General features: G+C 47.9%; 3 protein-coding genes across 6 annotated transcripts in view; 2 read left to right on the forward strand and 1 right to left on the reverse strand.

Moving 5' to 3' along the window:
• Positions 1-4,472, reverse strand: part of LOC128341789 (zinc finger protein 436-like) — a 28,637-nt gene extending 24,165 nt beyond the window's left edge. Inside the window, exons 1-2 of the mRNA XM_053288334.1 lie at positions 4,313-4,472; positions 2,408-2,534 (exon numbers count right to left, since the gene is read on the reverse strand). The gene's annotated coding sequence lies outside the window, so the exon portion shown is untranslated. The remainder of the gene's footprint in view (positions 1-2,407; positions 2,535-4,312) is intronic.
• LOC128341792 (zinc finger protein 79-like) lies at positions 3,932-11,348 on the forward strand. Of its 4 annotated transcripts, none has more exons than XM_053288337.1 (4): positions 3,932-4,171; positions 5,728-6,444; positions 8,003-8,088; positions 9,841-11,348. In XM_053288337.1, the coding sequence occupies exon 4, from the start codon at positions 10,215-10,217 to the stop codon at positions 10,923-10,925; it is 711 nt and encodes a 236-aa protein (XP_053144312.1). In that variant the 5' UTR covers positions 3,932-4,171; positions 5,728-6,444; positions 8,003-8,088; positions 9,841-10,214; the 3' UTR covers positions 10,926-11,348. The 4 variants fall into 4 exon arrangements, with proteins under 4 accessions (XP_053144312.1, XP_053144315.1, XP_053144313.1 ...); XM_053288338.1 differs by lacking the exon at positions 3,932-4,171 and adding an exon at positions 4,464-4,632; XM_053288340.1 differs by lacking the exon at positions 9,841-11,348 and having other exon boundaries at positions 8,003-8,326.
• Positions 9,293-10,205, forward strand: LOC128343812 (zinc finger protein 678-like). The gene is made up of 2 exons (XM_053293247.1): positions 9,293-9,302; positions 9,841-10,205. Exons 1-2 carry the CDS (start codon positions 9,293-9,295, stop codon positions 10,203-10,205), a joined length of 375 nt encoding a protein of 124 aa, XP_053149222.1.
• Positions 11,349-13,950: the final 2,602 nt, after the last annotated feature.

The following is a 13,950-nucleotide window of genomic DNA, read 5'->3' on the forward strand; positions in this document are numbered from 1 at the left end:
CATTTCGATTAAAGCCCTTTCCACAAACTGAACATTTAAATGGCTTCTCGCCTTTGTGGATTCTTTTATGGAGAGTAAGAGATGAAGACACCCTGAAGCCCTTTCCACACACTGAGCACTGATATTGTTTCTCCCCTGTATGGATTCTTTTATGGGAAGTCAGGCATGAGCTCCAAGTGAAGCTCTTTCCACACACTGAGCATTTATAATGCTCAAAGTGGCTTCTTTGATGACACAGGTGGCTTCTTTGATGTCGGGTTAGGTTAATCTTGTGGCTGAAACTCTTTCCACAAGGTGAACATGTATATGTTTTCTCCCGTGTGGATTATTTTATGAGAATTAAGGTTTGAAGTGTTCCTGAAGCTCTTTCCACACACTGAGCATGGGTATGGCTTTTCCCGTGTGGTTTCTTTGATGGTAAATAAGGCTTGTGCTGCTGTCAAAGCTCTTTCCACATACTGAGCATTGATATGGTTTCACTCCACTGTGGATTCTTTGATAGTAGGAAAGTCTTGAGCTCTAGCTGAAGCTCTTTCCTCAAACTGTGCACGTATATGGTCTCTCTCCTCTGTAGATTCTCTGATGAGAATTAAGGCTCGTGCTCTGGCGGAAGCCCTTTCCACACATTGGACATTTAAATGATGTTCCCCCTGAGTGGACCCTCTGATGGGAATTCCGGTTTGAGGTGTTTGTGAAGTCTTTTCCACACACTGAGCACCGATATGGTTTCTCCCCTGTGTGGATTCTTTGATGCTGAGCAAGATGCTGTGCACTCCGATTAAAACTCTTTCCACACACTGAGCATTTAAATGGTTTCTCCCCTATGTGGATTACCTGATGGGCAGTAAAACATGCTCTGTTACTGAAGCTCTTTCCACACTCCAAACATTTATATGGTGTCACCCCTGTGTGGTTTCTTGGGTCTGTGCTAAGGTTTGATTTGACATTTGAGATTTTTGCACGTAGGGAGATCTTATTCCTTTCTTCTGTGAAATTCCTGTTGGACTGGAATTTCATACAAGTCTGCCCCCTTGGAAGCAGTGGATTCCTCTTCTGTTCAGCTTTTCTCCAAGGCATTTCACCCTCAGGTATGTACCCCAGACTTTGGGAAACACCTATATCGGGCAGCGGCGATATAGGAAGATGCTGAAAGGTATCCTCTCATATTGCGCTGGAGATGGCAATGGCAAACCCCTCCTGTATTCTACCAAAGACAACCACAGGGCTCTGTGGGCTCCAGGAGTCGACACCGACTCGATGCACACTTTATTTTACCTTTACAAATATGATAGATAGACAGACAGACAGAAAAGAGATACTTCAGGCATTTTTGGCAATAACAAATATTTAGGAAATCAATTCAAACCTGTCTGAATTCTCCTCTCCCTTCAGCCCCATGAATTGAAAAGACAACATGGAAAGATGTTCTAACTTCTGCCCAGGGATGAGAGCGGAGAGCAGTGGTTACTGCCTGGGACTAGAAGGATCAGTCTGGTAACAGAATGCAAATGCCACTTGGCCAGCACGCCAAAAGGAAGGTGAGATCAGGAAGAGGAGCTGGGAGCTCCATGCTTGGCCTCAGCACAGGGAAGGGATCTCAGCTAACTGGGCAAAGAGCTCCTCATCCAGTGGTCGCAATCTTGTATTGAGCAGGGGCAGAACAAATGTCCCTATTCAGCTCCAGCACAGTGTCCCACAAAGTCTCTCAAGTGAAGACGATTCTTCTCACTTCAGGATTTAGATTAGCCCAAAGCTTACTTTCTGTATCTAGCGCAGCTTACTTTCTGTATCTACTCTCTGGGTAAAGCTCCCTCCTTGTCCTTGTCCGCTAGATCAGGGATCCTCAACCTTGGGCCCCCAGATGTTGTTGGACTTCAACTCCCATGATCCCCAACCAAAGGCTACTGGGGCTGGGGATTATGGGAGTTGAAGTCCAACACCATCTGGGGGCCCAAGGTTGAGGATCCCTGATCTAGCGGACAAGGACAAGGAGGGAGCTTTACCCAGAGACACCAGATGCTCCGAGATCTCCTCCATGACTTCCTTGGGCACAACCCCTTGGGCAGGGCCCAGCAGAGTCCACTCCTCCTCCGTGAAGTACACAGACACCTCCTCCAAGGTCACTGGACCCTGGAATAATAAGAAGAAAGACCCAGAGACTCCTCAGCGGCATTCAAAGCCTTCCCCGTGGTCAGCTTTGGCAGAAGCAGATTCCTTCAGACTCCGGGAGATGGAAAGGGCAGAAGCACCCACTGCTGTCCTCTGTCCATCTCCTTCACTCATTCTCCTCTCACCTGATTCAGTGATGGCACAGCAACTGCATCCCCTCTACCAGAAAGAGGAGAAGGCCTGGAGTGAGGCACCAGGGACATTCCGCTGCCTATGAAGATGACAAGTCAGTCCTTACCCAGCGAAATGGCACTTCGATCGCCCTCCTGCACCCTCCGCCTGAAGGGTGGCTTTTCTCTAGTGTCCAACGGAGCCTTCTCTGCCTCTGAGAGGTCAGCAGCTACCTCTGCTGCCAGTCCCTCCACCTGGAAGCACAGAAAATCCCAGAGAGGGAATGTGGAGAGGCTTAGGCAACAGTTTACATTGAGGGACACCATCTCAACCCTACACGAAGAACTACTTTGGGGACACAACTTCATGATCCTGTACAGCCTGGGGCAGGGCCTTCTCAGGAGTGGCACCAGAATGAAGAAATTTCTGTCCTTGGGAGTTCTGTTCTGCATTTCTTAGCTTTAGGGCACAAGGCAAAAGCAACTTTATTTTGAACAGCTTTGGGGGCTACCCAACTTTCAAAGGAAAATGGCTGATGGTGGTGTTAGGTTCTCCTGCCCAATTAGCTGAGACTAATAGGTTTTTGTCTTCATTTTTTTTGGTGCTACTCTGTAGTAATGCATATTTTATACAAGTTGTAGCATGCCTCCCCCTGCTAAATAAAGAGAATCGCCACTTTTAAAAGGTGCCTCTGCTCAGTTAGCAGGGGACTAACTTTTTTAAAAAAAATTTATCAAGACAGTATGTGCACATGTGCGTTCAGAATGGAGCCTTCCTGATTCAACCTGAGCAGGATCTCAAATTAACTGAGTGGACATTAAAAAAATGTGTGAGCAAAAACACATGTGCACGCCTTAGAGAGAACACTGGAAGGCGCTCTCTCAGGTAACCTAGACCTAAGCCGTTCAAGGCTTTAAAGGTAATAACCAGCGCTCTGTATTTTACCTGCAAACGTATTGGGCAGCCAGTACTTAAGTCTCCCCAGTTCTAGTCCAACACTAGTCTAAACATTACACCATGCTGGCTCTCTTAAGTTGCAGACTTCAGCTGCCTATCCCCTTGAGCAATGCAGTGCTAATCTAAACCCAACTGAGGACAAAGCCAGACCGTTCCTGTGGCATGGAGTAGCAGCAATTGTTACTGGTGTAATATATAATAAAGGTGCTGTGTGAGACCCATTCAGAAACCCCAAAGGCTACTTTCTCGGTATTGCAAGCTTTTTTGGTAATATAAGTTAGTTTTAAAGTCTTAGTTTCCCCGCGAATGCTGAATTGCAATGGGAAGGACATATTGTAGTGCCTTTTAACTTGAAAACCAAAGAAAGGAGGTTTTTTCTTCAGAGTTTACAAATTCTTTGAAAAAGCAAAATAAGTTCTACAGAAAAGCAGGTTCCAAATTAACATAGCGAATTGTCTTCATTTCAGAGTCTATAGGGCGCATGCTTCGCCCAGGGCGCCAAAAGCTCTACAACCCGCCCTGCTCCCAAGACAGCTCTCCGCTTTCCTCCCTTGCATCGCCCGCCTCCCTCCCTAGACTCCATCAGCCACTCGCACTCACCCGATTCCCTTGTAAACTAAAGGGGCTGCTCCTTACCGCGTGGAGAAGGCTCCGCGAGGCGGGGAGAGGGGAGGCCGGAAGTGAGGGAGCCCATTCACAGTCTTGCTTTCAGTGTCCCTCTAGGAATGTGGACTCTCTCAGATTAACCGTTAAGTTGGCCTTCCTCCCTGAAAACAAAAGGGAAACTCTCCCTCTTCATCCCTGGCCCTGCAAGAGGATCCAAGAGTGTATGGACAGCAGAGCATGCCGTTTACACGGGAGAAATACTCACTCTCTCTCTCATCCCCTCACCGCAATCAGACGACATTTCCCTACTGGTCAGAGGTGCCCTTAGGTAATTTTGGAGTCTGGACCTTAAGGTCTTTGGAGGCCCCCCGCCAACCGCCAAGTTAAACATCATTCCCCTACCTACACACACACAGTGTGACAAATAATCAATAAATTAGTATTCTTGCTTTATTTAAAATATTTATACCCTGCTCCTCCAGTACCCTACTGCTTTCTCCGCATTGCACAGCATAGACCCAGCCCAGTCAACTCCTGTTTCTGCAGGAAGCCGTTGGGGCAAATATCCCGACTCCACAGTTTGCTTTGCAGCTTTTGCCGGGCGCTCTCAGGCTTAAAGCGAAAGAGTCTAGCAGCTTCCTAGAGAAGCGACTAAGAAGGGAGAGCTGCAGGTGATCTCGGCCACTTCCTGCCCTGTCCCTGCGCCCTTTGGGAACGGGGCTTTGGGCTTTCCCGCGCGGGGGAAGGGGATCCCTGCAGACGACCTTCTTCTCCTTACCGGATCGCCTGGTGGGTGCAAAATGCAACTGGGTATAAGGGACATCGAGGGAGAGGCATGGGAGTGCCCGTTTCCAGGCAGGAAAGCGGCGGGGAGAGGCCCTCCCTGGAAGACCCCGAGTGGGGAAGGCTGATGATAGTGATGGGGCGGCTGCGGGGGACCGAGAAGAAAGCGAATGAGGTCGCCGCCAGGCTGCACGCCCAAGGGAGGGGGCGGCTTGTCTGTGTGTGTCACCCAGGCATGCAGCAGCCTCCCCCCCCTCCCGAGCCCAACTGGGAAGCGCCTCTCCTCTCTTCATCCAGGAGTTCCTCAGTGCACACGGGCCATTGGGGCCCCCCTTGTTCAATTATAGCTCTGCCCCTGCTGCTAGGGTTGGAACCGGGGACATCCTGCATGCAAAGCAGATGCTCCACCATTGAGCTTTGGCCCCATAGCTCAAGTTTAAGGCAGGGCTACTCAACTGCGGCCCTCCGGCCCTCCTGCAAATGTCGACTTCCTACCATCCCTGACTATTGGCTACTGTGGCTGGGGAATTGATGCTGGGAGCTGTAGTCCAAGAACAGCTGGAGGGCCTCAGTGGAGTAGCCCTGGTTTAAGGTCTCTGTGCATGTCACCAAAATATGTCCCTGAGTGTCATGCAACCCTCAGTGACATATTTTGGTGACACTTGGTGAGCTGCAGAGGAAAGGGGAGTTTATTTCTAATCACCCTCTCCCACTCAAGTGCAGTGGCAGTCTAGAACTAACACATCTGTGCTTGTGCAGTGTGAGTCTCGGCCTCAGCCAATGAATTTTTAGAAATAAGGAACTATCCATGAAAAAATGAAGTATGGGACTATTTTCCCAGAGCACTTCCCTATATGTGCAAGGAACATATCTCCTGACATAACAAAATCTAAATGAGTACAAACCATTTACTTCAGTGCTGCACGACTGTGGCCTTCCAGTTGTTGTTGGACTACAATTCCCATCTTCCCTGTTGGGCACTGGCTGGGGATGATGAGAGTTGTAGTCCAGCAGCAGCTGGTAGCAGAGGGCAAGGTTGTGCAGTGCTGGTGCACTTACATAAAGGTTGCTGTCATTAATGTAAGTTTTCACTCCTTTCAGAACAGTGTCCACTCTGGAAAAAGAGGTCTATCAATCAAACAACATGTGTAGAGGAAGAGGAGACCATCATCTCACTGAAGAAAGCAAGTCATGTAATGGAAGGAGGAAAAGGAGTACAATCCAAACCAGTGCATTGCCAGGGTGAGAGGGGAATGTGCACACCCACACATCAAGGCTCGTTAACTGAAAAGTCAACTTCACCGTCAAAGCCTGAAGTGCACAGCATGGCACTCTTCTCAGTAAAAATAAAGGCAAAGCTTGATATGGATGAAGTTTTTGGATGCCTGGCAGATGATGGCTCAAGAGTGGGCAAATGAGGAAGAGACCCCTACTAGTGGCAATAGTGAGTGTTGGGCCAATGACACCCATGAGCAGAAGAGAAAAGGAAGGACTCGCCAGAAGATGCTGAGTGAGGACACCACCAGCTCAGATGCACAGCGCCAGGACTTCAGGCAGTTCTGCTACCAGGAGGTTGAGGCCCCCCTAGAGGTTTGCAGCCGACTCAACAGCCTTTGCCATCAGTGGCTGGAGCCAGAAAGACACACACAAGCTCAGATGCTGGACCTGGTGATCCTGGAGCAGTTCCTGGCCATCCTACCCCCAGAGATGGAGAGCTGGGTCAGAGAAGGCGGAGCAGAGACCAGTTCCCAGGCAGTGGCCCTGGCGGAAGGTTTCCTCCTGAGCCAGGCAGAGGCCAAGAGGCAGGAAGAGCAGCAGGTGAGAGTGTCTGTTTCATCCTGGGGGCTCCCAAGGGCTGAGAGTGTGTGGGATGGTATCCCAAAAATTCCAGCCAGTTGCCCAGCAGCTTTTCCTGGTAGTTGTCCAAAGAAGGGGTGTCCCAAACCCTCTAGGTGAATGAGGAGAGCTGCTAAGCAGGGTGTGCCCTTGTTGCATACACATGGGAGATCACATGTGTGAGCACGGTAAGATATTCCCCTTGGGGGATGGAGCTGCTTTGGGAAGAGCATCTGCACACTTGCATGCAGAAGGTTCCAAGTTCCCTCCTTGGCATCTCCAAAATAGGGCTGAGAGAGATTCCTGCCTGCAACTTTGGAGAAGCCGCTGCCAGTCTGTGTAGACAATACTGAGCTACAGGGTTCCCTCTAACAGGGATTCCCATATGTTGTTGACTCAAGCTCCCAGAATCCCCATCTGCAATGGCTTTTGCTTGGGCATTATGGGAGTTGTAGTCATCAACATCTGGGAATCCCTGTTAGTGGGAATACTGCTGAGCTAGATGGACCCATGGTCTGACAGCGTCCTATGTGTGACTTTGTATGTGTGGGGTGAGCATCCCTGGGAAGAGCAAAGGTTTTGGAGGGGGTTGTCCAGTTTGCTTATTATTGTTTATTATCTATCTACCTGTCTATCTATATTTAATTCTCTAAGACATACCGGTGGCTTATCGCATGTGTGGCAGCTCTTGCGAGAGTTCGGAGAACTGCAAGATAGACACAGGACGGGTGGGAGGGAAGGAAATGGCAGCAGCGGCCGGCCGGGGAAGAAAACAGCAGCTGGCCAGAAAGCAGCGGGCAGGGGGAGAAGGAGGCCGAAAGCGGTGGGAGCAGGGAGAAGAAGTGGTCCGGCTGGCCAGCTAGAAAGCAATGCGGGGCGGGGGAGACAAGCAGGCAGTGGGGAGAAGATGTGGGGCAGCCAGAAAGCGGTGGGGGAAGAAAAAGGTGGCGGTGGGTGGGTGGGCTGGTCAGAGGCTCTGCACTTGGCCCAACTAGTATGTTCATATGGCCCTTTATCCTAAGACCCCAGGGAGATGAACAGCAAGTTAAAAACAATAATAAAACATCAATTAAGAACATCCTAGAAGCAAAACAGACACCACCCAAATGGGAGCAGGAGCTAAGACGCTGGGAAGAAGAGGTTGCTGCTGCAGGGAGAGCAAGATTTTTTTCACACAAGGAAATGAAATGCAAACTGCTTAGAACAGCTAAACAGGGCTTGACAGTTCCCAGGCGCCAGGGAATCGTAGCACCTAGAAATTTTACCATGGTTCCTAGATGAGGATATTCTGAGGTAGATTTATGTAATCAAATCTGTATTTGTTAGGGCCAGTCCTGCCTCTGTTCTAAGTATTTACTTTTAGGGGGATAAAGAAAAGCCATTTACGCTCCCCTTCACAATGTCTGTCACTAAGTCTGGTAATTGTATTAAGTGCCCATTGTTTGACCCCCAAATCTTTGGGCTGGCTCCTAGAGCCAAAATGAAATGGTCAAGACCTGAGGTAAAAGACCATCCTTTGTTCTTTTTCTCTCCCTCACAGGCAGTGAAATGACCCTGATGCCTCATTTCAGGACTTCTCCTTCGTGTGGTGGAAGTGATACGGTTGCTGTGCCATCTTTGGGTCAGGTAAGAGAAGAATGGGTGGAGAAGATGGGCAGAGGTGCCCCTGTTGTCTGCATACCTCTCTGGGGCTGAAAAGATTTGCCTCTTCTCTTTTATTAAAAGGGTTCTGCTGGATCAGGACAAGGGCCCATCTGAGCCAGCAGCTTGTATCACGTAGTGGCCAACATGGTCTGTCTGGGAACCCCGCAAGTGGGGGAAACCACCACCTCCCATTGGTCTTCCCTAGCTCCTGTTCAAGGGCACCAGTCAAAGGCTAACCACTAGGAAGGCTTTGAATGCAACATTGGAATTTTGGGGTTCTGCAGGGGAACTCCCAGCCACCTTCTTGGATTATCTCATTTTTAAAGACATAAATGTTTCCTTTTTCTTTCGGGGACTGGTGGCCTCTGAAGAAGTTATTGTGAATTTCACGGAGGAGGAGTGGGCTCTGCTTGATGTAGACCAAAGATCTCTGCACAGAGAAGTCATGAAGGCAATAACTGGGCATCTATCCTCTCTGGGTAAGGCTCTCTCTTCATCTTGGCCTGATGGATACTGAAAGCAGGAATTGTGGCTCTTGTTGGTCTGTATTCGTACACAGTAGGGATGTCACTGAGGACATCACTGGCTTCTCTTTGCTCCTTGGATGCTTTATTTATGTACTGTAGGACATTCATCAGTAGCTTTTTCAACTGGAGTTGATATGGCTATCTATGAAAAGCTTTTCTGATAATCGCAAATTCAGTCACTTCAGTCAATGCTAATTCTGTTCTATCATCATCATCATCATCATCATCATCATATTACATGTTTAGTGTTCTGGGTGTGTTAACACCTTTCTGACTTGCAGGATGGTGGTGGGAGGTGGTTGTGTTTCTTTATAGGGAAAGGAAGCCCTTAAAAATGCCCTTTTTAAAAGCAGAGTATCCAAACCTCTAGATAACACACTGGCTGACATCCAGACTCATGCGGCCCATGCATGACAAACAAGGTTGTGGCCACACAAGAAGGGAGCATTGCAACCACTGGTAAAAGACTTTCTCCAGAATACATATATACAAGGTTGCTCAAGGATGTTGCGCAATGAGTGTTGTGCAACTTGCTGACATTTTCTCTTAGGCCTGGGGCTAATCTCAAGCAGGCACTCTTTTCTTTGCACAAGATCCTTAAGCTAGCACAACACTCGTCTGGGACGCAAGCTTCCGACACAGAAGACCTCGCCTGCGCAATGTCCTCACGTAAATGCAATGCTCTTCTGCTAGCACACTGTTAATCAGGATACTGGCCACTTCTAGCTCATGCTAATTGGTAGCTACATTTTAATATGTGGCAGGATCAACCTCCCTGTTAACTCTCCGTTCGGTTGGAGAGCTGGTCTTGCAGTAGTGAGCATGAATGGTCTCCTTTTCTAAGCAGGGTTCACCTTGGTTTGCATTTGGATGGGTGACTATATGTGAGCACTGTCTGCTGTAAGACATTCCTCTCAGAGAATGGGGCGTAGCTCAGGGGAAGAGCATCTGCTTGCATGCAGAAGGTCTCAGATTCAATCCCAAGTTGAGCTGGGAAAGACTCCAGTCTTGAAATCCTGGAGAGCTGCTGCCAGTCAGTGTAGACAATACTGAGCTAAATGCACCAAATGTCTGACCTGGTATAGGGCAGGTTTCCATGTTCCTAAATCTTTTCTACTCTCTTATTCACACAGCCGCTCACTGGGTTTGGTTTTCTGAGTTGAGGCTCGGTTCCACCCTGATCACTTCTCTCTCTTTATGCCTACAGGGAATAAGAGAGAGAGGAAGAAAGAGGGCAAACTGCAGAGAAGGAAAACTGAAGCCAGTCCCACAAGGAGGGAGCCATCTATTGCTTCAGAAGTTGCTGGCTTCAGTGGAATTCCTGTCCAAGAAGAATGTCACAAACAGATTGAGACCCCACTTCATTTAAAAATCTTAACTAAGGAATCCAGCCTTCCTCCACATCAAAGAATGACTAAAGAGGAGAAACCACTCAAATGCTCAGAATGTGGAAAGTGCTTTTACTGGAAACACTTTACTACACATCAAAGAATCCACATGGGTGTGAGGCCGTATACATGCTCAGAATGCGGAAAGAGCTTCAGATGTAATTTACGTCTTTGGTCTCATTAAAGAAGGCACATGGGAGAAAAGCCATATCAGTGCTCCGAGTGTGGAAAAAACTTCCGTGATAAAGCAAGCATCACAAGGCATCAGAGAATCCACACAGGGGGGAAACCATATCTATGCTCCGAGTGTGGAAAAAACTTCCGTGATAAAGCAAGCATCACAAGGCATCAGAGAATCCACACAGGGGGGAAACCATATCTATGCTCCGAGTGTGGAAAAAACTTCCGTGATAAAGCAAGCATCACAAGGCATCAGAGAATCCACACACTGGAAAAACCATATCTATGCTCCGAGTGTGGAAAAAGCCAGGTGAACCACCTTACTAAGCATGAAAAAACACATAAGAGCTTCAGTGCCAGCATAAGCCTTGCTTATCATCAGCTAACCCACACAGGGGAGGGTTCAGAATGTGGAAAGAGCTTCAGTTGCAGGAGAATTCTTACTTATCATCAAAATATCCATATAGAGGAGAAGCCATATAGATGCCCAGTGTGTCAAATAAACTTCAGTGACAGCACAAGGCTTATGAGACACCTGGGAATTCACACAGATAATAAGAACATAAGAACAGCCCTGCTGGATCAGGCCCAAGGCCCATCTGGTCCAGTATCCTGTTTCGCACAGTGGCCCACCAGATGCCGCTGGAAGCCACAGACAGGAGTTGAGGGCATGCCCTCTCCATTACTCCCCTGCAACTGGTACTCAGAGGCACCCTGCCCTTGATGCTGGAGGTGGCCCACAGCCCTCTGACTAGTAGCCATTGATAGACCTCTCCTCCATGAAGTTATCCAAACCCCTCTTAAAGCCATCCAGGTTGTTGGCTGTCACCATGTCCTGTGGCAGAGAGTTCCACAAGTGGATCACGTGTTGTGTGAAAAAGTACTTCCGTTTGTTTGTCCTAGACCTCCTGGCAATCAATTTCATGGAGTGACCCCTGGTTCTAGTGTTGTGTGAGAGGGAAAATAATTTCTCTCTCTCCACTTTCTCCACACCATGCATGATTTTATAGACCTCTATCATGGAGGTCTCCCCACAGTTGTCTTTTTCTAAACTAAAAAGCCCCAGGTGTTGTAGTCTTGCCTCATAAGAAAGGTGCTCCAGGCCCCTGATCATCTTGGTTGCCCTCTTCTGTACCTTCTCCAGTTCAACAATGTCCTTTTTAAGATGTGGTGACCAGAATTGTACGCAGTACTCCAAGTGTGGTTGCACCATAGTTTTGTATAAGGGCATTATAATGTTAGCCATTTTATTTACAATCCCCTTTCTAATGATCCCTAGCATTAAATTTGCCTTTTTCACAGCACCAGTTTCAATGAGTCGACACTTTCAACGAGCTGTCCACCACGATCCCAAGATCCCTCTCATGGTCAGTCACCGACAGCTCGGATCCCATCAGCATATACTTGAAGTTGTGGTTTTTCGTCCTAATGTGCATCACTTTACACTTGCTAACATTGAACTGCATTTGCCATTTTGTCACCCACTCCCCCAGTTTGGAGAGATCCTTTTGGAGCTGCTCACAATCCATTTGGGATTTCACTACCCGGAAGAGTTTGGTATCATCTGCAAATCTGGCCACCTCGGTACTTATCCCTGCTTCTAGATCATTGATGAATAAATTAAAAAGCACTGGTCCCAGTACAGATCCCTGGGGGACTCCACTTCTGACTTCCCTCCATTGTGAAAACTCTCCATTTATAACTACCCTCTGTTTCCTGTCTTTCAACCAGTTTGGAATCCACACATGTACTTGGCCCTTTATCCCATGACAGCTAAGTTTCCTCAGGAGTCTTTGATGAGGAACTTTGTCAAAAGCTTTTTGGAAGTCCAGGTAGACTGTGTCAACTGGATCACCTTGATCCACACACTCGTTGACACTCTCAAAGAAGTCCAAAAGGTTGGTGAGGCAAGATTTACCTTTGCGGAAGCCATGCTGGCTCACTCCCAGCAGGGCTTGTTCTTCTAGTTGCTTTACAATTTTATCCTTGAGGATGCTTTTACATCAATTTGCCTGGAACGGACGTTAGGCTAACTGGCCTGTAATTTCCCGGAGGAAGGACTGGAGAGTAGCAAATGTAACACTGATTTTCAAAAAGGAATCCAGGGGCGATCCGGGAAATTACAGGCCAGTTAGCCTAACCCCTTTCCCCCTCCCTGCACCCAGCCAGTGAATGAAGTGCAAGAGAACTTTGCCAGCTGAGAGCACGAGCTGTGCCTCTCTCCTGCCCAGCCAGTGTTTCAATGAAATGCTGACTGGGGAGAGGGGCTGGCTGGGGAAACTCCACAGAGCCTCACAGGCCCGGTTCCCGGTACTGGCTCCGCCCCCTGCATCTGACATCAGATGCAGGGGGTGTGGCTTGGGAAGCAGGCACATGATCCTAAATTGCAGGAGGGGAGCCTCCATCAGGACTTCATCTTCCAGCTGCCAGCCAGCTCCCGACACCCCTGCTGGGTCCCACCAAGGCTGCGCATCTTCCCTCTCAGGGCACATCCTCCCCACCACCCCACTCTGCTGCCAAGGCCGGGTGTGTTATCCTGTGCCAGCCCTAAAAATCCATAAAGCTCTAAACAGCTTGGGCCCTGGGTATTTAAGAGAACGTTGTCTTCGCTATGAACCCCACCACCCATTGAGAGCATCAGGAGAGGTCCGTCTGCAGTTGCCACCAGATTGTCTGGTGTCCACTCAGGGACGGGCCTTCTCCGTTGCTGCCCCGAGGCTTTGGAATGCTCTCCCTAGTGAAATAAGAGCCTCCCCATCTCTGACAGCTTTTTAAAAAGTCTTTAAAGATGCATCTGTTCACCCAGGCTTTTAATTAATATTGTTTTAATGGGTTTAATGCTGTTTTAAAATATTGTTGTTTTTTTTAAATAAATTGTAATGTTTTAAACTTTTTGTTTTTATTTTAACTAGTGTTTTACTTTCTGTTTTTATTTTGTTGTAAACTGCCCAGAGACGTAAGTTTTGGGCAGTATAGAAATCTGTTAAACAAACAAACATACATACATACATACATCTTGGGCCCCAACGTTGAGAATCCCTCTCCTAGGCCAAACAGTCCGACTGTGTTTTTCTCTTTACCATTTCCAACTTTGGCCTTCCAGTCTCCAACCACCTCTTGCTTGCATGTTCTGTCAATTTCAGGCTGGACTTGAGCATAAAACTCATCAACTTCCTCTTCTTCTGCAACAGTTGTTGGGGCATAGACTTGAAGAACTGTCATCTTAAAGGGTTTTCCACGAAATCGAATTGATAATAGTCGGTCACTGACTGCATTGTACCCAAGTACTGTCATTGCTATATCCCTTCCTGACTATGAAAACCACACAATTCCTTCTTTGTTTCTCGTGTCCTGAGTAGTAAACAGGATAACTTTCTGACTAAAAGTGTCCTATTCCTGTCCACTTGAATTCACTGATGCCCAAGATGTCAATCTGTAGTTGATTCATTTCATCTTTCACTGTGTCCAGCTTTCTCATATTCATGCTGCTTATGTTCTACATTCCCATTGTAATTCTGTCTTTGCAGCTTTGGATTTTCTTTTCCTGCATGGCAACATCAGCTGTTAAAAGGCTTTAATCTAACCGCGTAATATATACCATCGGTACTCTGAGAGTTCCTCAGCTCTTCCTCAGTAGCATGTTGAGTGCCATCTGACCTGAGGGGCCCATCATCTGGCACTACATCCACAATCATTCCATTTTCTCTGTCCATGAGGTTTTCTGGGTAAAATACAGGAGTGGTTTACCA

This window comes from Hemicordylus capensis, chromosome 2 (genome assembly GCF_027244095.1).
Source record: "Hemicordylus capensis ecotype Gifberg chromosome 2, rHemCap1.1.pri, whole genome shotgun sequence".
NCBI classification, from domain to species: domain Eukaryota; kingdom Metazoa; phylum Chordata; class Lepidosauria; order Squamata; family Cordylidae; genus Hemicordylus; species Hemicordylus capensis.

What these genes read in the sequence shown, in the direction of transcription:
- LOC128341792 (XM_053288337.1), top strand. Translation starts at nt 10,215, where the DNA reads ATGGGAGAAAAGCCATATCAGTGCTCCGAGTGTGGAAAAAACTTCCGT.